Source organism: Ahaetulla prasina, chromosome 3, assembly GCF_028640845.1.
Source record: "Ahaetulla prasina isolate Xishuangbanna chromosome 3, ASM2864084v1, whole genome shotgun sequence".
NCBI classification, from domain to species: domain Eukaryota; kingdom Metazoa; phylum Chordata; class Lepidosauria; order Squamata; family Colubridae; genus Ahaetulla; species Ahaetulla prasina.
The window spans coordinates 1,616,981-1,639,990 of NC_080541.1; the positions used below are offsets into that span (position 1 = coordinate 1,616,981).

At 46.9% G+C, this 23,010-nt stretch overlaps 1 protein-coding gene across 1 annotated transcript; it reads left to right on the forward strand.

The window, feature by feature from the left end:
- The first annotated feature begins 4,612 nt into the window (after nt 1-4,612).
- ZFTRAF1 (zinc finger TRAF-type containing 1) lies at nt 4,613-22,746 on the forward strand. The gene is given in 5 exon segments (XM_058174798.1): nt 4,613-4,916; nt 4,918-5,121; nt 17,046-17,284; nt 18,834-19,045; nt 21,882-22,746. Coding segments are annotated over 5 exon segments (1,209 nt in total). The 5' UTR covers nt 4,613-4,754; the 3' UTR covers nt 22,274-22,746.
- Nucleotides 22,747-23,010: the final 264 nt, after the last annotated feature.

The following is a 23,010-nucleotide window of genomic DNA, read 5'->3' on the forward strand; positions in this document are numbered from 1 at the left end:
TGCTCGCTTCAGAGTCTTTACTTGGAGAGGAGGGGGTTTTCTGGAATGCTGACACTATATGTGTACTTTTGGTTGTTCTTTCCTAAATGTAAGACTTTACTTTTCTCTACATAGAACTTTTACATTGTAATTAGCCACTCCTGGGGGGCGCAGGGGTTGCCTGAACCGCTGCCAGGGGGCACTTCAACAGTGGCAGCCTTGCATCCAGGTCTGCATTTTCCGCCCAGACCTCCAGACCAGGGGTCCCTTTGAAACAGGAAGTGAGCAGCCCAAGGTCTCTCTCTCTCTCTCTGCCCCCTGCTCTGCCCGCCAATGAAAAGCTGCCCCTCACCCCTCTTGCCAAGGGAATCCAATATACCTGGAGTCCAAGGGCAGCTTTTCTCAACCCCAAAATAAGACTGGGCTGTGTTATGGCTCCAGAGCATAACGAACGATGACTAAATATGTACCATAATAGATACCCAGGTGATGTGAAGTTCTGGGGTAGAGAACTCTGTAATTGTCCTCTTTGCTTTCATTCGTGGGCAGAAGCAGGAAATTAGGCTAGGTAGTGGAAGTGGTTGGCATAGAGTTTTAGGTGTTTATCTCCTGCCTTTACTGCTTTTATAATCAATTCAAGGAGGTTGAGCACATCCAACACACTTCCTTCCTCCTATTTTCCCCACAACAACCCTGGGGGGGGGATGGCCCAAAGGCACCCAGCTGGCTTTCAAGGCTAAGGTGGGACTAGAACTCACAGTCACCTGGTGACAGGCCCAAAAGCACCCAGCCTAAAATCACCCAGATAACCATAGATTTCAAAGTGGGTTCATTTCTGTACCACCACAATCAAGACAGACTCTTGCTGGCTTACATAGAACAGATACAAATTAAAACATCTGTGATGGGAATAAAGCAACTGCAAATGCAATAAACAACATGCCACTAAACTCCTTTTTTTACGACCTTGTAATCCCTTCATTCAGGGTAGACTACAAATAAAAAATGAAAGCACTTTTTTTCTTTTTAAAAAGTCCTTTGTGCCAAATGGGAATTTAACACGTTTTCCGCTGTTCCTCATGATTTTTATAAATTTATATAGCCACCCATCTGTTATACATGAGTGGATTACACAGTTAAAAACATTTTCAAAAGTTAAAGTACAGGGTGCTGGAGTTATATGAAGACCCCTCCAATTGAAACAAGGGAAGGAGGGAATCTGAACAAAGGAAAAAGCAGGAAAAGACCTAGATAAATGAGGAAGATGAAAAGATCCGGAAAGCTACCATTTATTTCTCAACTGTGGCAACTTTGGATTTCAACTTGAAGTTCATGTGCTTTAAAGTTGCCAAGGTTGGGAAATCCTAACTTATTAGAGACCAGATATGGCAAGCATTTAGTCATTCCATCACCAGAACCAAACCTAATAGAGGGCCACAAATTATTTTAATTATTACCCTCTCTCGTGGCTGTTTTCAAATCCCTAATCAGGTCATTTCAAGATACTAACTAAGCTATCTTCTGTCTTACCACAATACGCCCATCCTTAAACCAGAATACGCCCATCCTTAAAGTAATCTAGGCCAAGAGATTGTGCAAGACCAACATCCTGTGATGGAAATTTTTTTCAAACCCTTTCTCGCCTCCAATGAAGCACGTGGTGTAAACACAGTCCATGTTTTGGTTTTTATAGGAGGCGGTTTCCTTGTTTATTTTTCTCTGTTTGTTTTTAATCATGTCTGGCTTTGGTCTGGCCTCCCTTAGGAAGATTATAAAAACAAACACAGAAATAATTTGGCCATATCGATCTTCCCAGAAGGATTGTTGTGGGATGTGAAGGAGGATATAAGGCCAAGATTGCAAAACCCATTTCCGTCCACTAGCCTAGAACTTCAGAAAAAGAGGTCTTACAACGAGAATATTTTATGGGCAAAAAACAGAAAGATACACTCATTTCCCCACAATGGAAGAATAGCTAGAAATACTGATGAAGCTAGCAGAGATGAGCAAATTAACTGCTTTAATCACTAGAATGCATCTAATTTCATTTCTACTTGGAAATCGCTTCTAAAGTTTGACCTCGAGACAGAAACAGCTCCCCCCCAAACTTTGACTTTGGGATTTGCTGATTAGATAAGTTTGTAATTACAGAAATAGCTAATACATACTAAGTACAGGTAAATCCTCGACTTACAACCATTCGTTTAGCAACTGAAATTACAACGGCACTGAAAAAAGTGACCGTCGTGGTGTGAAAAAACACGACCGTTGCAGCACCCCCATGGTCAATTGATCAAAATTTGGAGATTTGGCAACTAGCATGTACTTATGACTGTTGCAGTGTCCTAGAGTCATGTGATTACCTTTTGTGACCTTCTGACAAGCCAAGTCAATGGGGAAGCAGATTCACATAATAACTGTGTTACCAACTCAACAACCAGTGATTCACTTAACAACTCTAGCAAAAATGGTTGTAAAATGGGACAAAACTCACATAACTGTCTTGCTTAGCAACAGAAATTCTAAGCTCAGTTGCAGTCGTAAGTTGAGCACTACCTATATGCAAAAGTAAAAAAGTTGAGGCCGTAATGTTATTACTTTTATTTTACTCTGCTGAAAAAGAGATGGAAGTTTAATGCTTTCTTTTTCTTTGATTACCCTTTATCCCACATTTTTCTCTTTCCCCTTTCCCCCTCCCCTACTATCTTTATTTTACTTTATTTCTACTTGTATTTTAAGCTGGGTAAATTTAGTAAAATTATATACAGGGAGACAAAAGGGGCCCTACAGATCAGCAGGTAAAACCAGCTATGCTACTTGAGGTTTACTCACCCTGGCACGGCCGCACCCGCTCGCTCAGGCCTCTCCTGGGAGGCCAAAGCCCTCAAAACATCTGGCTGTTTGCCCAGTTCCACTGCAATCCGGCTGCCTTGTTGTTTTTTTCCTAAGAAACTTGAGAAGCCCAAGAAAAATGTCAAACGCCCTGGAAATAGCTTGTTTCGGTCAGCGTCTCTTTCTTTGAAGTGGAAACTGCCCTCAAGACAGGTGTGGTTGCAGTCGGCCGCTGACCTCAGCAATACCTGTTCCCTTGGCAGGGCTGCGGTTGAAGGAATATAATTCTGGGCTGCTAAGGCAGCTGCCCAGCTTGGTTCCAAAAGATTAAGGGTGGGGGCAAGAAACCTTGAAACCTTCAGTTGTTTTAATTTTACAATTAAGGAGGGGGAGGGGGATTGGCGAAGGAGAAAACAGCAGCCCCTCCTTTCATGAAAAGAAGGGCTAAACAGGCAAAGGGCCAGAAATTTTGGGGCAAGATCAGTTGTGCATGTCTAGCAGGAGGGAAGAGCTGAAAATCGGACAGAAGATGGTTTCTCCATTTAAGGGAGGCATTCAGCAGATGTGTTCCTTGGTCAAAGCCCCCGACTCAGGAAAGGCTCAAGAATTCTGGGAGTTCTGAAGTCCACAGATCCTAAAGTTGTCATAGTTGCCCACCCCTGATCTATGCGTGGGTAATCCTCAACTTATGACCACAACGGAGCCCAACATCTCCACTGCTAAGCAAAACAGTTACAACTTTTTGAGCCACAGTTGTTAAGTGAGATGAATATGAATGAATATGAATGAATGAATATTTTAATTTGTATACCGCCCTTCTCCCGAAGGACTCAGGGCGGTGAACAGGCAGATAAAATACAGATACACACAATAGTTAAAACATCCCTTGAAAAACTAATTTAAATTTGCCCAAATATTAAAATAACATGACTGCCAGTCAGTAATCTGGCTTCCACTCAGTGACTTTGCTTGCCAGAAGGTTGCAAAAGAAGATCGCGTGACACCCTCAGGACACTGCAACCGTCATCAGTTCATGCCAGTTGCCAAATGTGTGAATTTTGATCACGCGATCTTGGGATGCTGCAATGGTGTGAAAAAATAGTCAGTGCTGCTGTAACTTGGAACGGTCACTAAACGAAACGGTTGTAAGTCGAGGAAGACCCGCTAGCAGTCAAAGACAATTTGGTGGCCGTGCATAATCCATTGCCCCCCCCCACCCAATGGAAGATGTTGGGGCACCGCGCAGTCAACCCCTCGGAGCAAACTCTCAGGCCGGCTCCCCCGACCGCCTCTGCTCCCTTTGGGCTCAGTAGCAGGGCGGCCACCTGAGCTACCTGGCAAAAGGAACGAGGCGGCCCCAACCAGCCCCAGCTGAGGTGCTCTCATTAACCTCGCCCAGGCGGGAGGGCCGAGAAGCGTGGAATCACCTGGCGGGCGGGCGGGCGACCGGTTGGGCATCGCACCTGGGCGGCCACCTGGCCTCACCTGCGCCCCTCCGAGACGGCCACACCCACCCAGGCTCCGCCCCCCGCCGAGGATAGGCTGCCGCTGCTTTGGGCGTGCCCCGCCATTCGTCCTTGGGGTTACTCCCGGCGGCCCCCCTCCTCCGGACCTGGGCCCCGCCCTCGAAGAGCGCTAATTGGCGGGTCCTTAAAAGCGTAAATGGTGAGCAGCGGCGCGCCCTGTTTGTTTCCGGCTGCGACTGGCGATTGGAGGAGTCTGCTGTTTGTCTCGCAGGCTCACGCGTTGCCGTGCGTGCTGCTATTGACGGGGGTCGGGCGTGAGCAGGCGCCGGGGATTGGCTGAGCGAGCCGGGGGGGGGCGTGGCCCGAGGGCGCCCGCCCGCCGCCTGCCTGGGGAAGGAGCCAAACCAAGATGGCGGCGCCTGAGGCGGCCGGACCCGGGCTGACCACCGCGGGCTGAAGCCGCGCTCGAGCCAGAGCATGTCGGGGCCGGACGAGCGGGAGCCCGGCAGCGGGGTGGCGGCGGCCGCGGCGGCCGGCGTGGCGGCCGCGGGGCCGCTGGTGCTGGGGGAAGCGGTGGCGGCCGCGGCGGGCCCGGGCCCTGAGGAGCCAGGGGCCCCGCTCGGGGTCGGCGGGCGGGCGCGGGGGCGGCGGCGGCGGCAGCCGGCAGGGCCAGCCCGAGCCCGGCGGCGACCGAGACTCGGACGCGCCGCCTAAGAAGCGGCTCAAGCTGCCCGGCGGGGCCGAGGGCGGCAGCGGCGGCGGCGGCGTGAAGCTGGAGGAGCGGCTCTACTCGGTGCTGTGTTGCACGGTGTGCCTCGACCTGCCCAAGGCCTCCGTCTACCAGGTGCGGTCCGCCCCTCCCTTCCTGGGGTGGGTGGGTGGGGGAGGGCCTTCCCGCTGCAGATTGGGGGGGGCGAGCTCTCCACCCCCCCCCACAGGATTGGAAGGGCTCCCTTTTTCCAGAGGAGCGACCCTCACAGACACAGACACACACACACCCCTCACCTGGACTGCATGGCTGGGAGTGGTAGGCAGGTAAGCCTTTTGGGGAGGAGGCTCTGTAAGGGATTGGGGAGGTCTCTGCAGCAAAGCCTGGCATGCAAGTCCCGTCCCCCCCACCCGAATTTTAACAGCCTGAAGGGTTACCTGGAAAAGGTGCTTTCCTGCCCTAGAGCAAGGCTCTCCAACCAACCTTAGCAACTTTAAGACTTGGGGACTTCAACTCCCAGCATTCCCCAGACAGCAAAGCTGGCTGGGGGAATGCTGGGAGTTGAAGGCCCCAAGTTTTACAGTTGTCAGGTTTAGAAATACCTGCTCTAAGAAATAGCATCTGGTAAGGTGCCCGGTACATGAATCTGTAGAGATTTTCCGTCATCCAGGTCATGGTTGTCCCAAAAGTGTTGCCCTTGCTGTGCAAGGGCAACTGGACTTTCTGGTTTTTCTTTGAAGACGTTTCGCTTCTCATCCAAGAAGCTTCTTCAGCTCTGACTGGATGGGGGGGAATGGAAGGATGTAGGTGACCCTAAAGACACAGATGATCCTCCACGTGGCCTGCCTCAAGGGCTCTCTAAAAGGATGCAAATGACCAGCTGTGCAAGGAGTATCAATCCTTCCATTCCCCACCATTCAGTCAGAGCTGAAGAAGCTTCTGGGATGAGAAGCGAAATGTCTTCAAAGAAAAACCAGAAAGTCCAGTTGCCTCCTGAAAAAGGCACCTTTGGGGGTGCCCCGTAGATGGCTGTTTTTAGAAACAATAGAGCAATCGCAGGAATGACTCTTCCTCTTACCTTTTCCTTGGGGTGGGGGTTGCAGTCCACCTGTGTGATAAAGGTAAGTAAGTTAATGGTGTGGTGTGCTGGCTTTTTGAATGGAGAGGAAGAAAAGAGAAGGATAGGGATACCTTTTTTGGGGGGAGAGGGGAGGTTTGCAGCAACCTGTGTGATACCTTTATCATATAAGTGAAGAATGGTGTGAGGTGCCGCTTTTTTGAACAAGAATGCAAGGAAGGGACCAAGGTTGGAGACCCCTGTTTTAAAGGCCCCCATTCACATTCACAAGGGTGACTCGTGTTTTTTACAGGTGTTGTGTAGACAATATGCTGTCCTTTGCATAAAGGTAGAAAACACATTTTCTAGGTTGTCTCTTGCCCCTCCCACCTCCTAGTCTTCGCCTTTTGTCTGCTCATCAGGTGTGGTTCTTCTTATCATAACATATTGGGTCTTTAAGGCCGGCAGGTTTAGCGTCAGATTTTGTAACAAGCCCTATAAAGTTTTTTGATTGAGCCTTATTTTGAGATACAGTGCTCTGGGGAAAGAAATGGTTCTGACAGTTTCTTTTTCCTCCTGTTAATATTTAAAATTTAAAATAATTTAAAATTTCAGGAAGAAGGATTACCATAATGATCAAAAATAAGCTACTGCATGAATTGGTCTTTTGTGGTTGGATTTATACATGCTATTATTTTGTCCTAAAAATTGAGTTCAAAACCATCCTTTATAATTGGATAGCAGACTTTAGATCAGGGGTCTCCAACCTTGGCAACTTTAAGACTTGTGGACTTCAACTTCCAGAATACCTCAGCAAAGCTGGCTGAGGAACTCTGGGAGTTGAAGTCCACAAGTCTTAAAGGGACCAAGGTTGGAGACCCCTGCTTTAGATCATCTACTGCATTTACTGTTCTTAGTAGTCACTGGGGCATTGTCTTTTCTGCTTTTTCCTTGTATAATTGTTCATGAGAACATCTTGTATATTGATGTTTCCGCATAAAAATGTATGCGGTCACCAGGCACCTTACAGGAACGTATTGGAGACTGAAGGATGGAGGTATAGGAAAGAAAAGAGGAGCTTTTGTAGCCAGTACATTGATAGGTTGGGCTCACAAAGGTTACTTGTTGGCAAACGTTTGTTGAACAGGTATGCTTCTCTCCCCAGTAAGGTGTTCTTAATAATACTTAGTTATTTTTTAAAAATAATTAGGTGTTCAGATAAAACTGGACCGGAACACAGAAGAGTTTGAACCTTTTCCTCCCAAGTCCAATTTATTTCTTTTTCAAAATGAAAATGTTAAGATTTTGGGGCTTGGGATGAAGTAAATACTTGCATAATCGTTAACAAAAATGAACAGGGAGAAGTTAAAGTTGCTTTCTAGTATGAAATGAAGAGAGGCCACAAAAGAAGTATAGACATCTTTTAACATTCAGAATCCATGAAGGGGGCAAGCAAGTATTTTTTACAATTCATACTAAATCTCCTGACTTTAAAAAAAGCATATTTTAGATTTCCCAGGCTATCGGATGAATCAAGATGGTGGTATCGGGTAGATAGTTTTTGTCTCTATTCTGGAATGGAAAAATGTTCTGCAAGGTAGCATAGGGTGGTCGGTCAAGCTGCATCCCCTTCTTATTCTTTCAGATTGTTCTTTTGAGCAGTCTTTTTTGTTTTTGTTTTTGGCTTGAGTGGCGTACTAAATCCTTGTGTGTCCAATCACACTTGGCCAATAAAGAATTCTATTTCTCTTTCTAGTCCCTGTGATTGTTTTAGTTCAGAGAAGCCAAAGAAAGGCTCTTTGGACAAGGCAGCCAAGCCAACAAGCCAACAGTTAAATGGACTTTTTCCAGTTATGCTTTAATGATTCCTTTCCTGGGAGAGGGAAGAACGGCCATCTGTTTTCTCTTCCTCCTCAGTTCCAGCTTTAAATGGTTGTTTATATGTAATTGATATATAACAGGGACTGAAGTCATCCAAGTTGTATGACCATGTAAAATAGTGGCATATAATCTGTGTTGGTGAACTCTCTATATGTGAAGGTTATGACCATGGTTATGTGGCACCTCAAATCTCCATGGTATTTTCTGTCTGTAGCATAGAATTGTGCCATCATAAAATGATAGTGAAGTACACAGATAATTAAACTGTGGGCTAATGAAATTATTTGTAGTAGTAAAACCCTTGCACTTGGAATTTGGTGATGGTTGCCCTCTTGTCTAAGATCACCTATAGTAGAAGAACTCTAAACATGGCAACTTTAAGACTTGTGAACGTCAACTCCCAGAATTCCCCAGCCGGCCATGCTTGAAGCATCTTAAAGTTGCCAAGTTTGGAGAGTCCTGCTCTAAAGTAACAGGCTTAACAAGTCTATATCAGAGTTTCTTGAATGTGCATGCTTCTTAACTTCTCTGCTGTTTTCAGCTGCAAGGTCCTGTCCCCATAGAAGTCAACCAGGATTGGAGTACCAAACAATAGATCCTTCCCCCCCCCCTTTTTTTTTTTGCCAGGCTATCAGGAGCCTAACAAACCTAGTTACTGTGGCCAGTAAAGAGATGTGGCATCGAGGCTTGTAGTTTCACTTGTGTTTTTTTTTTTCCCTGGGGATTCCAATTATTCTATTGATAAAAAAATGCTTTGAGCTATTTTGGAAAACCATTGTACTTCTTCATTATAGGGGGAGAGAGATGGTTGGAGGCAGGGAGCAGGCTGCTTTTTGGGGAAGGAGGTGTGGCTATTTTCCTACTTCTGGCTCCTAATTTTCAACCCACAGAACAGATCCTTGGAGCCCTGGAGTTCTACCTGATGCTGCTGAATGCCACGCCTTGCCTCATGATGATGATGGTGAATGGGAGGACAGACCCGACTCGGCACGGAGTGGGGGATTTACCTCTCACACGTGTCTTTCTCTGTCTCCCACCAGCTCAAATCTGGGATCCTGCTGGCATCCCGAGTGGCTCTGCCTTGCAGGCAACTAGATGGGAGGTCTTAATGGTAAAGTTGGATTCTAAGGACCAGATGGCAATGCTGGTTGTGTGGCATGCCCCTTGCCACGGGACACTTGCTCTGTCTGAGCTCCTTGGCATGATCCTGGGGTTGGCAAGGCCGATGGTTCTCCAGAACCTTGGTTTGCCTGAGAAGTCATAATAACTCTGGATCTATCCAATGACATCCAGTGCCCAGGGCGTATTTGGAGGTCATACACTAGTTTTTCTTTGTTTTCTCTTGATCCAAGGCTTTAGAGATGTTAACGCCTGCCCCTTGTCATGGTCAAATTGTGAGTGCTTATAGGGCAGAAATCTCCAGACGTGGCAATTTTTAAGACTTCTGGGAGTTGAAGTCCACAAGTCTTAAAAGTTGCCAACTTTGGAGGCCCCCTGTTATAGAGTTCTCTGATGCTACAAAGCTCCAGATGGAGGGAGGGCCCGTTTGATTGAGCTGCCTGTAGGCCCTTAATGGAACACTATGGTTTCCAGGGGGTTGCATGGAGAGCTTTTAGAAGGGATGGCAGGCAAAGTTTGCCAAGGCCTTAACCATCTGCTGAAATAGTAGCTTTGCTTTGGATACAATTGTACCTTTCACTGACTTTCCCCTCAGAATAATGACCAAGTGAAAGATGCTTTTAGACCCTTCTTGCAAAGATTAGAGGGGAGGGGGTTAGTTTTCTGCAGAGCTTCAGAGAACAAAGCAAACTCAAGAGATGCCTAAAGCACCAGTGCCACAGGATAAACCTCATCAATAACAGATAAGACTCTTTACTCGGATCTCTGCTGTGGCAATAAGACAAAATATCACTATTACTCCAGATTTTCCTGTGGATAAATTGTGGTCCAGTGACTCTTTACAGAGTGATCTATACCCCACTGGACAAAGATGGGCATCTCGGGGGCCACCGTGAAGGATTTTCCAGACGCCTTGAGCAGAAAGTCTCTCAGACACGCATAGGGCTTGACACCTGATGGTTCTGGCTCCATCCTGTAACATTATTTGGGATGCATTGGATCTTGTGAGGCTTGAGGAAGCTTCCTGATTGATGAAGGCCTGGGGGGGGGGGAAGAAAGTGGATCTGAGCAGTGGCAAATGTGTTCTTCAGAGAGGGTGTGTAACCCCTTCTTTGCACGTGGAGGTGAGGCACCCTTTTCTCAAGCCATTGCTTAACCCGGGTATACTGGACAATTGTTGACCAGTCTCTAACCTCCCCTTTTGGTTGTGGAGAAAGTTAGTTAGGCTGCTATTGCAGACAACCTTGGTGGAAAAGTTAATCTGATTCTATATGAAGATGGAATTGAAAGTGCATTGATTTTTAGCTATCTCTTCAGAGATTGTTACTTTCAGTGGCCATGCAAATATGCCTTTTCAGTCACTCACCATCACCCCCCTTCTGCAAAAGCGTAACCCTGATACATAATTCACCCCTTCCTTTCTGGCTTTTAGGAAGCCAGTGAAAACCTACTTATTCCACAAAGCCAAGGGTTGTGAGTTTGGACTTCCTTTTATTATTGTTAATGTTGTTATTCAGGACTTCCGATTCCACAGGAGTATTTCCAGTTGCTGTTTTTAACTGATTGTATGGTTTTAATCTCAACTGTACTGGGGGATTGTATATTACTTGGAGTCGCAGACTGGAGCCACTTAATTCACCCAATAAATAATTGCTCTAATTATTTAAAGTACTCACTGCTTTCCTCATTGGGACTCGGAAGTGATTTTTTGGAACTTTAATAAAGTTAGTTGATCTTAGTTTAAAATCTGTAGAACTGAAGAAGTAAGAGTGATATTCTCTTTAACGCTGTAGTTGAACAGAACAAGGGCTGGTATAAATTGAACCATTGTTCTACTTTTTGTTTTTGCTACTCAAGAAATAGGATAAGTATGATCAGGAAAAGCCTTGGTGGAAAAGACTTTTTCTGGCTGTTGGTCACTAAGAATATGGACCTATAGCACAACAGGATGTAAGGTGACTTCTGCTTTTTTCTGTGGCTACAATTTTTCTCAAAGCTACAAAAAGGGCATAGTGAATTTTTCTTGTTATCAAGAAATATGGCTGTCCCTTTGGAAATAATAGTTAAATAAACACGGAAAAGAGACTATTCTGTACCCAGGCGGAAGAGACCACACCATAAGTCTCTCTGGATCTTAACAACTTGTGATACTTCCTTATCTCTGAAAACATCCTCTGGAGAAAATAGCAGAAACCTGATCTCTTTCTCTCTGTCTCTGTAGTATTAAAACACTAGGGCTTGATAAAATCTAGTTTTATGAATTAATAATTCTTAATCTGAAACTTCAGGGATCTAGAAAACTTGATTTGCAACATCGTTGAAACAATTTGATTCTGGAATCCCTCTGGAAAATGGCTGATTTCAAGTCCAGCTGTGTTCTGGCTCCTAATAACCTTCTGTAGGCAGTGACAAGCAGTTCATTTGGTGAGTCTGGATGTATAACAGAATAACACTTGGAAGGGACCTTGCCCAAGGCAGAAGACCCTATATACCAGTTCAGACAAATGGTTGTCTAATCTCTTCTCGAAGACCTCCACTGATGGAGCACCCACAACTTCCAGAGGCAAGCCATTCCACTGATTAATTGTTCTAAATGTCAGGAAATTCCTCCTTATTTCTAGGTTGGATCTCTCCTTGGTGAGTTTTTGTCCATCGTTTCTTGTCCTGCCTTCAGATGCTTGTAGTGCCAGCCCTTTTTTTTCAGCAACTATTTCATTAATTGGGCAAATTCCCCTGAAGTGGTAGCTGGGTGAACAAATATTTCATATAACAAGAAGTTGGCAATGATTATACTGAGCAATGCTTTTGAGGTTTGAAAACCGCCCACAAGAAATTTATCTACTTATTTTTTCCAGGGGGTTTCAACATCTGTTAGCAATAATGACCAGGACCTTCCTCTGCGGTGTCCCTCGTATCTTGGGTGGAGGTGAAGTTGTTTCAAAGTCACAAAGAAGGAAAAGTGTGTGATAATTGGGTAAAGAGGGAGTTCTCTTACTGAGCTGGGAGCTATCGGAGTACAGATAACGAGGCATTTAAAACTGCTTTGATTGTAGAATTTGGGGGCGTTTGGAAACGGATGTGTCTGAGTTTCCTTGGAGTTGCAGTCAATTATTTTTTTTAAAGGCTGACCTACAATGAAAAGGATTATATCTTTATTATGCAACTGTGGTTTAAAAGAAGCGGTAGTGCAGTACAGGTAATCCTCGACCTAATAACCACAATTGAGCCCAAAATGTATATTATGCTAAGTGAGACATTTGTTAAGTGATTTTTGCCTCATTTTACAGGCTTCCTTGCCACTGTTGTTAAGTGAATCACTGCAATTGTTAAGTTAGTATCACGGTTGATAAATGAATCTGGCTTCCCCATTGTTTTTGCTTCTCAGAAGGTCACAAAAGGGGATCACATGACCCAGGGATACGGCAACTTCATAAATATGAACCAGTTGTCAAGCATCTGAATTTTCATCACATGACCAAGGGGATGCTGCAACAGTCATAAATGTGGAAAATGGTCATAAATCTCTTTTTCAGTGCTGTTGTAACTTCAAACAACCACTAAATGAACTGTTGTAACTACCTGTATATAAGGAGATAAATGGCTGGCTGGCTGGTCAAAAGTCTTGAATGCTATAAACATCCAGGAAAGGCTGCCCTTTCTAAATCGTAAATTGCCTTGTTGTAGCAGATGGAAATCAAGATGGTGATCAAGATGTTAGACTCGGAAGTTGGAAATCTTTCCGGAGGGGCAAATCTCTTCCATGACACCACCAAGAACACGCGTGGATGTAATCAGCAGCAGTTGACTTTAACTTGACGGTGACTTTAGAAAAGCAAGAATTGATCTCCTTGGGAAGCCAAATAAGCACACATCGTACCCCATTCAGCAGGATCAATCAGAATAGTTGGAAGAAACCTTGGAGGTCTTCTAGTCCAACCCCTTGCTCAGGCAGGAGACCCTGTACCATTTCAGACAAGTGGTTGTCCAGACTTTTCTTAAAAAGCTCCAGTGATGGAGCACCCACAACTTCTGGAGGCAAGGCGTTCCACTGTTCTCACAGTTAGGATGTTTCTCCTTAGTTCCCGGTTGCTTCTCTCCTTGAGTTTCTATCCGTTGCTTCTTGTCCTGCCTTCAGGTGCTTCAGATAATAAATTGGAGCCCCTCAAATACTGGAAGACTGCTATCATGTCCCCCCCTAGTCCTTCTTTTCTCTAGACTAGGCATCTAGCCGGTCGTAAACTTGGGTAGGGAGCATTTACAATAGTAATATAGTCTCTATCAGGGTGGACAACTTTACGACCTGTAGACCTCAACTCCCAGAATTCCTGAGCCAGCCATGCATACCTGGCTAAGCAATTATGGGAGTTGAAGTGCACTGCTTGTAAAGGGGCCATCATATACTCCTCTTTCATCAAAAATGTACAAGTCAGACCATTAGGAGATGATTATAGTAGAAAAAAAACGTTAAAATATTGTTTTTGGATGTGCCTTTTATTTTATTCTCCCATGGTGTGTAATGGTGTGACATACCTGGAATCACTGCAGGGATCCGTGCAACCCTTCAGCCTGCAGCTCTAGATGCCGTGATGGTGGAGAGGCCGGGCTGTTCTCTTCCTCACGTGACTAACTGCTCCCCCAAATGCTTCTTTTCAGCCTGGGGTACCCTGAATTGCACAGTACGAGGGACAAAGCTGCCTTTGCATTGCCTCCTTTGTTACAGTAGGATCTCCTGCTAGAGCTGGGGGTTGGACTAGAAGACCTCCAAGGTCCCTTCCATTTTGGTGATTCCGTTATCCAGTTAGAGACTAAAAGTTTAAACCAATAAATTATTGAAGGTTTTTGAGAAGAAACTGGACAACGGTTTGTCTGAAATAGTATAGAGTTTCCTGCTTCAGCAGGGGCTTGGATGAGAAGACCTCTATAGTCTCTTCCAGCTCTTGTTATTTTCTGTTCTTTTGTGTCAGAGATTTGAACTGCAGCGGCCAAAAGCCACTCCCTGGCTTTATACCTGAATATGATTGTTCTGCTTTTCTGTACAATGAAGGTGCAAAGCTCTGTGTGTTTGGCATTTGGAATTAGAATAAACCAGGAAAGCTGGCTTCCTGTTTCTCAAATCAAGTACCACTTTCAAAGGGTTGGGCATGTCTGCTAGATCCCATGGGGCACAGTCCTTTCAAGGCCACAGGCCTGCCTGGGTTTCTTAGACATTGCAGAAAGAGTCGGTGCCACCGGAATTTGGACTTACTAGTTCCTGTTTCTCATCTGAAAGCACATGAGGCATAGAAAATGTATGTGTGTTTGTGCATTCTTGGTGTAGCACAACAGTAGCAAAGGGAGGGTTTGTCTAATTATGTGTGGACTGGTCAAACACGCCATTTTGTGCACAGAGGAGAGAATTTCTGCATTATCAGTGTTAGCTTCAAGTGGTCAGCAGGTGGGTTAGCTACATGAAGACTACCATACCCAGAATTCCTGGCTACTCTGGATTGACACCTCGGAACAAAGGAGGGCAACATTTTTCAGGTCAGGCTGCAGCTGTGCTTCCTGTCCAGGCAGAAGGCTAACGGGGTCTTTTGTTGGTAGAGTGGCCTTAGAAGATAAGGGGTTGAAGAATGACCTGACTGGATCAGGGCCATTGGAGTCTGCCATTTTGTTTCTCCCAGTGGCCAACCAGATACTTCTGCATGGCTGCAAGAAGAAAAGGGAGAGTTAAGAACTCCTGTGGCTGTTTGGAAGCAAGCCCCTTGCTACCCGAAGCTGCTCCTTCAACTGGCATTTCTCCAGTATGCCTTTAAAGTTGTCCAAAAGAGTGGGACTTTCACTCTCCCCAAGAGGAGCTGCGGAGGCTGCCTTATTGGAGGGAATGTCATGGACAAGATCTGGGGGCAAGCCTTCTCGGTGATGGCCGCTCTCCTGTGGAAGAGCCTGTCCACCATATCCGGTCCTCCTCCACCTTTTTGGGCTTCCCCAAGGCTATAAAGACTTGGACTTCAACTTCCATCATTCCTGGCTGGCTCAGAAATTCTGGAACTTGAAGTCCACGGAGCATAAAGAGGGGGATGGAGAAGTTTCGGCTACCCCCAGGGCTGGCACCGATCGATGGAGGAGTCCTTGAATGTTGAATCACTTCAACGTTGTTCAGTCCTCTTGTCTGAAATGGTATAGGGTCTTCTTGAGCAGAATGGAGCAGCCCCTTCCTGCTCTGTTCTGATTGATGGATTAATTACTCAACATCTTACTGTTTACCGAGATCAGTTATGAACTCACTAAATGAAAATGAGAACTCCGTTTCTTATTCCCCACCCCCTTAAGAAAATGACCCTTTTATTCCTACTCTTTCTTTTCTGTTTTTAACCAGTTAGTTGGTTTTAACTGTTCGGTTCGACTCTTGGTTCTTTCAGTTGTTGGGTGTTCATCTTTGATGAACATGTTTGTTTGTTTGTTTATTTGATGAGCATGTTTGTTGCTTGCCCCTTCTTCTTGTTCCACTAACCATGCATAACATGGTCAAAGTAAATCCGACGTGGTCTTATGATTTTACCTTCTAATGATATGTCTGGTTTTATACAATTTAACACCTCGCTGTTGGTTGTTCTGGCTGTCCATGGTATACGTAGTAATTTACACCAACACCCCAGGTCAAAGGCGTCAATTCTTCAGTCAGCCGTTCTTAATGTCCAACTCTCTCACCCATACGTCATTACAGGGAAGACTATTGCTCTGACTAGCCTGCTTTTGTATTTATTTATTTTATATTTTTAAACAGTTTGTAATCCTTAAAAGTCAGAGCTTTTGGGAAATCCATGCACGTCATGTTGATGGGGGCAACTCCATTTGCCCATTGACACTTTTCTCCTGCCCAGCTACAGACAGCTCAGTTGCAAAGTTGGAGGGTCCCCCCCACCCCCACCCCATGCTCATGATTTATTTAAATAGCAGGATACAAGTGATTTTAGCTGCTCTTGAAAAGCTGAACAGGAGCAGCCTTGCTCTTGATACTGAAATGGAAGACCCAGCAGAGCTATAGGCTGGACAGGGAAATTGGAAAAGTATTGTAGAAGAAGAAATTAGCAAAACCAGTTCAGTATCGTCCACCAGAAGATTACCTGGATGTATCCATGAAGTCAGGAGTTGGGCTTGATTCAAAAGATTATAGATAAGTCTTTCAAGGTGGAATGTTGAAACTTCCCTGGATAATTTGCTGCCTCCACATTCCGGGATTTTAATTAATTTTCACCTGTTGAGTCACAATAACTCAAAGATTGGATGCCTTTCCTTGAGAGCCAATTGTCCTAACTTGAAAGTGATTTGTGTTTTCATAGTATAAGGACCTCAAAAGAATGTTCCATCGTCATCTGTCTGCTGTATGACCCGTAAAAAACCTCTCCACCTTCCTCCGTTCCTGGAGGGGCCTTCAGAGTTGATCTAGTGCTGCTCTGGTGCCTTTTTTGGAAAGCCTGGGTTCTGACCTCTTGAGTCGACACGGGCTCTGGGTTTAAAGCAAGAACGTTGAATGTGATTGTGATCTGTAAAACGCCTATGCAGAGGTGGGCAGAATTCTGAATTGTTTCACTGTTCGTACTGTTTCTTACTGGAAGAGGCACCGTCTTCTTTTTGTAGCCATATGCAGAGATGCCATGAGGCCATTATTGAACAAATACTGCTTTAAAATGCCAGCACCCGAGAGGTCTTGGTGCTCCCCGAGCTTGGTGGTTTTCTTGCAGATACTTCATTACCCAAACTAGGGAACATCACCAATGTTTGATTGGCCTTGTTCAGCAGTGAAACATCTGCAAGAAAACCACCTTATCTCAGAGACCCCCGAGGACCCCTCATGTCAACCCTGAGCTACGAAGATTCTCCTTTATCGATGCCAGCACCTGCCTGAGAATCCAGCGGAGGAGGGCAGGGCTGAACCCTTCAAAAATAGCTAAAAGGCAGGCGGGTGTGCTGCCTGTTGGAGAAGGCCTCTGAAGTTCTGCTTTCCCTTTTCCCCCCACAGTGTACAAACGGTCACTTGATGTGTGCGGGATGCTTCATCCACCTGCTGGCGGATGCCCGGCTGAAGGAGGAGCAGGCTACCTGTCCCAACTGTCGCTGCGAGATCAGCAAGAGCCTTTGCTGCCGAAACCTGGCGGTGGAAAAAGCCGTGAGCGAACTTCCCTCAGAGTGTGGCTTCTGCATGAGGCAGTTCCCTCGCTCTCTTCTGGAGAGACATCAGAAAGAAGAATGTCAGGACAGGTAAATGGCACAGATTGCTTTTTACAATGGTGAGAGAGAGAGAGAGAGAGAGAGAGAGAGAGAGGGAGAGAGAGAGAGACTGAATTGAAGGCAAAACTACTAGAGCTGCCTTTGCTGCTCTGTTATGGTGGAAGAATGCAGCTCCCGGGATTCCCAGCCAGCCTGGAGGTGACCCTGTCCCTTGGAATTCTGGGAAAGTGGAGCTCCACACTTTTAAGAGAGCTGCTCACTTTGACTGCCTGGAATAATAGGTAGATCCTGGAGTGCCGGGGGTGGGAACATCCGTGCCAAGGGGGGTGTTCAAAGGTGAATTGCCTGATGTGATGTGTTTGATAAAGAGATCAAGATAGTTAAATCCTGAGAGGATGGAGCATAATTAAAATTAAAAGATTCCCATATTACTCTTTTAATACAGGGGTCTCTAAATATGGCAACTTTGAGACTGGTGAACTTCAACTCCCAGAATTGTTCAGCCAGCCATAGTGGAAGTCCATAAGTCTTAAAGCTGCCATGGCTGAGGAATTCTGGGAATTGAAGTCCAAAAATCTTGCCAAGTTTGGAGACCCCTGTTCTAATATAACCTTACTTGATTATATAAATAAGGGGAGCAGCCTTGGGCTAATCAAATGTTTCTTGCATGTTTCTGCTAATTACGCTAGTGAATGTGTCAACTGTTAGTCTTGAACTCATTAGAAAAGGATTTGAAAATCTTATTATTGTAATACCATATGAAGGATCTACAAAGAAAGGCTGAAGTTGGGCAGCTTTTTGCTGATGGTTCTTCTTCTTCTTTTTTTTTTATTTGCATTTATATCCCGCCCTTTTCCGAAGACTCAGGGCGGCTTACACTATGTCAAGCAATAGTCTTCATCCATTTGTGTACTATATACAAAGTCAACTTATTGCCCCCAACAATCTGGGTCCTCATTTTACCTACCTTATAAAGGATGGAAGGCTGAGTCAACCTTGGGCTTGGTGGGATTCAAGCCTGCAGTAATTGCAGGCTGCTGTGTTTTAATAACAGGCTATCTTACAGCCTGAGCCACCACGGCCCTGCCCCGCTTTTAATTGTGGAACATAAAAGGTTTCTATAAGTGGTTTCAGTTGATCCTGGAGGCCATCCCTTGAAACTGACAACAGGTTTAGGACAGATGAGAGAGGGAGGGAGAGAGAGAGAGAGAGAGAGATGGGCTTCATATAATTTATAGCAAACTGAAAGGAGAAAGCACATGTAGGAATGTAGATGATCCTGGATTTAGAGGCTTCTACGAATAAAATCAGATTCATTCTATTCCACAGTTCAGCCCTGAGCGACAAATGCTCTCTTCTCTTGGAACCTTCTATTTAGTTTAAGGGAATGTTGGGCTCTGATCCGTGGTGGGATCAGGCGGCCTGGGCATTTCTTTCACGGAACAAATCATCTCCCGGGCAAACAACGAAGCCTCTGTGCCTCCGAGCGTTGTCCTGCCCTGTTCTGGCCCACTACGGTCTCCATCGTGCGGCCTTTTCTTCCCGCTCATCGCAGGCCTGCCCCGCTTTCCATCTGCAGGGTGACTCAGTGCAAGTACAAGCGGATCGGATGCCCGTGGCAAGGCCCTTACCACGAACTCACGGTCCACGAAGCGGAGTGCACCCACCCCACCAAGACGGGGAACGAGCTAATGGAGATTCTGGATGAGATGGACCAAACGCATAAAAGGGAAATGCAGCTTTACAACAGCATCTTCGGCCTGCTCAGCTTCGAGAAGATCGGTTACACAGGTAATGATAGGGGCTGGCCAGGAGGGGGGGAGACTCTCGTGCTTTTGTTTTTCTCCTGGCCTCTCATTTGATTAACTTATTTCTCTTACCTAACATGCAGAGACTACCTACCCCAAATGTTCATTCCTGGAGATTTCCCTCTGGTTGACTTGAGAATCCAAGTTTAAGGGAGGCCCGAGGTTTAATGGCACAACACTAAAGGCCTGGGAGGGAGTTGTGGAGGGGGGAGGGATTGGCAAGTTCTGGGTGTCCAGTTGGGGCCACTTGAGGAGAACCACAGGCGGCTCTGAGGTGTTCTTCCTTCTGCCGATTACGCCCCTGCAGCCCTGGTGACATGGGGAAGAAGGATCGGTCCTAAATGCAGGTAAGAAGTGGCAGTCAGAGACGGCCAACAGACCAAAAAAGAAATACAGATTTACAATGAAAATCAATGTGGGTTCTGCTCCTTTCTCTACTTCTGTGTCTACTAAATATTGAGTTTTCTCTCGTTTGGAATTCTGCTGTTTTTAATAGCGTGTATCCGATGAGCTTTATGCAAAAGCCCTTCCTTTTGGGATGAAATGTTTTAGCGTTTCTAGCTTCCATGTCGTTCAGTCGGGTGAGTGTCCTCTCGGTTGCTGTAGGCATTCTGAAAGTTTGCAGTGGCTTGTCATTTCCTGGTATGAAAAATGTCTCTGGTTTTCATGACCTAGTCCCCAAAGCTCCCAACCTCTGCATGCGTTCAGTGTCAGAAATGTACATACGCCAGGTGGGGAAGGAAAGCAATGTCGGTTTAGCCCGGTGGATCTAAATTGCCTTTGCAGGTAAGCTTGGGACTCTCTTTCTCCGAATCTCCAAGGAGGCTCAAAGCAGATTCCGCAGAATTGCATGGAAAAGGCTCTGTTAATGGCTGTGGGGTTTCTTGAGGAAAATAGATGCTCAAATCTCCTTTCCTTTCCTATAAATATTCACGTTTTCTACAGAAAGAGTCTCCTTGGATATAATCCGCTCTCGGACCCAACCAAGGCTGGAGCCTCAGAGAACACAACTGGAATGTGTTTCTTAGCCAAGTTAAAGGTGCTTAGAGCTTAAAAAGAAACCAAATGGAGTCCAGGGGAACTCTGGCTGTGAAGAAAGGTGACCAGCTCTCTCTCTCTCTCTCTGCTGAAACCTACCTGATCCTAGAGCTGGAACAGTTTGTGGGGGGAAGGGGGGATCCAAGCGATCCAAGGAGGAGATCCCGGTGCTGCCAGATTTGGACTCCCTAAGGCAATGGCTCTCCTGCAGAGCCCAGCAGCGCCCTAGGGGTAGCGCTAAGGGGCCGGGGGTTGGTGGAGCAGGGTGCAGCCTACCCAGGTTGAAAGTCGGAAGCAGGGAGGTGGCGATCCCCCCTCGGGATGTTCTCAAAACCCCCTGTGCCCCTCTGCCCGTGAGAGAAGAGAGGCGCAGACCCTCCTCTGCTTAGGAAAGAGACGGCCTCTAGCCGGCCAGGTGGTGCTGCTTTAACACGGAGAGAACAAAAGTGCTGATTGTGTGGCTTGAATAACTCCATCGCCTCCTTTGTCCAGGTTTTGCTGCCGTGCCCTCCTAACCATCCTCTGGAAACACCGACGAAGCCAAACTTGCCCACAGAGCTGCCCCGTCCCCGAGTTTGTGCTGGGAGAGAACTCCATTGGTTTGGGACACCAAAGACTTTTAAAAATTACCGGGCCAACAATCTTGATATAAACTTGAATCGCCCAAAACACTCGGTGGACTCTCGAGGGTTTTAACAGACTTGACACTGGACTGGGGCTAAACCATTTTTTTGGGGTTGTGGGGGTCTCTAAAATTTGAATCTTCGAAATGATTCGGTGTACTGTTCTTTGTCTTCATGTATGCCACCCCAGGCTGTTCTGCCCTGTTTTTTGAAACAAAAAACTGGACGTTGCTTCTCCAGCCACCTAGTTTGGTTTTGCATTTTGATGATGCCTAACTGTACCTTCTCATCTGTGTATTGTGAATGGTAATAAAATAAAGGTGCCATCTTCCCTGACTTGTCTGATTTGGTTTTTATGCATCACCTCACTTGGTCTGAGGCCCGTAAGGGCTCCAGGGCCATCTGCCTTCTTGACTTGGGGAGCTGCTCTTCGGTCTCCCAAGAAATCTCGTATGGATACTGGAAGAGGCCTCCAAGCTGCTGCCGGGGAAGGCTTGGCCTTGGCTGTGACGTCACGGGGCACGGCAAAAGTGCTGGCAGTTGGTGGCTGCGGAGGACGGCCGCCTAGGCAGCCCTGAGGCTGCAGCCACTTTGATGCAAAGAGCCGGACGAGGCCAGAAGACCGAAGAGGCCCCACGCGACGAGTGCTCTGCCCCTTTGGAGAAGGCCGGGTGGCGGCCATCCTGCATCTAGACCTCACCTGTCCCCGAGTCTCGGGTTGGCTTCTTGTCCTGTGGCGGGGGCCCTGTGGCTGCAGATGGGCGGCTTTCCTCCTTTGCCGTGGTTGGACTGACCATCTCCGAGCTTCCCCGTTGCTTCTCTCTCTTCCCCAGTCTTGAGCCACGATGAAACTGTGTTATTGTGGGTTTTGCCATGATAAGATGCATTGATTTTTATCTGCTTTTCTCCTCCTCCTCCTCCCCCTCTCCACCCACCCCCCACGAGCCAAATTGCTTCTGGCCCTCCCTAGCTCTGAATGGCTACCCTCACCCTTGTCTCCTGTCCGAGAAGGCCACGCGCAGTAGCTACAGGTAACTTGAGCTTTGTTTCTTCCTGCTTCCGGTTTCTCTCGTGTAATTGTGCTTTTCCTTTTTTTGTCTTTTCTGTCTCTCTTCCCCCCCTCCCCCCCCAATGCCCTTCCTTCTCGCTGTCTTGCAGAGGTTCAGTTTCGTCCGTACCGGACCGATGACTTCATCACCCGCCTTTACTACGAAACGCCCAGGTTTACGGTGCTGAACCAGACGTGGGTCTTGAAGGCCCGGGTGAACGACTCGGAGCGCAACCCCAACCTGTCGTGTAAGCGCACCCTCTCTTTCCAGCTCATCCTCAAGAGCAAGGTCAGCTCGCCCATGGAGTGCTCCTTCCTGCTGCTCAAGGGACCTTACGACGACGTGAAAATCAACCCGGTCATCTATCACTTCGTCTTCTCCAACGAGAACAACGAGACGGAATACATGCCGCTCCCCATCATAGACTCTGTGGAATGTAACAAACTCCTGGCCGCCAAGAACATCAACCTGCGTCTCTTTATATTCCAGATACAGAAGTAAGCATATAAGCTAACCTGGGAGAGTGACCGAGAGAGAGCGAGAGAGCGAGAGAGGGGAAACAGAGCACGCACCACTGAACCAGAGTTACCTCGTACGGCTGCCTCGGCCCCGTTCCAATTCCACAATTATCCGATTATTTTAACAAAAAGAGGACGTTTTTGCATGTGGGGTAGGCGACAGCAGTCGCTGCCTTCTTTGACTCCCCCCATTTCTGCCCTTCCCCACCAAAGGCGACCAGGGAGTTAGCTTGATGCAGGGTACTGAGGAGGCCTGAAAGGGGAGGGGGTGTCTCAAGGGGATCTACCAGTCAATACATTGTGAAAAGGCCGCATATGTCTCATGGTTGTGTGTGATCTCCATGATGGGGTGGCCCTGTTGATGTCGGGGGGGGAGGCCTCCAGTCCGTCCATCCTGGTGGGGTGTCCTTCGACCCAAGTATTACGTAGCATCTGGAAATGCTGGGCAGATCTCGTTGCATCGGGAGAAAAAAGGGGTGCGTGGGGGGGGGATTCTGCAGTTAGATAGCTTCAGGGGCCCCTAGGAACGGGGGTGGGGTGGGGTGAGAAGGGGGGGTGTTGCCAGCCAGTCTACTTGGAGTGCATGCCACATGGCCGGAATGCCAGGCTCTGCCGAGTGGTGCTGCATGGTGAGAACAAGCACGAATGTATCAGTCCAGAGGGTTCTCCTTGCTGGCCTCCCCCTCGCCCCCCCCCACCAGCTTTTTTCACTGTGGCTGA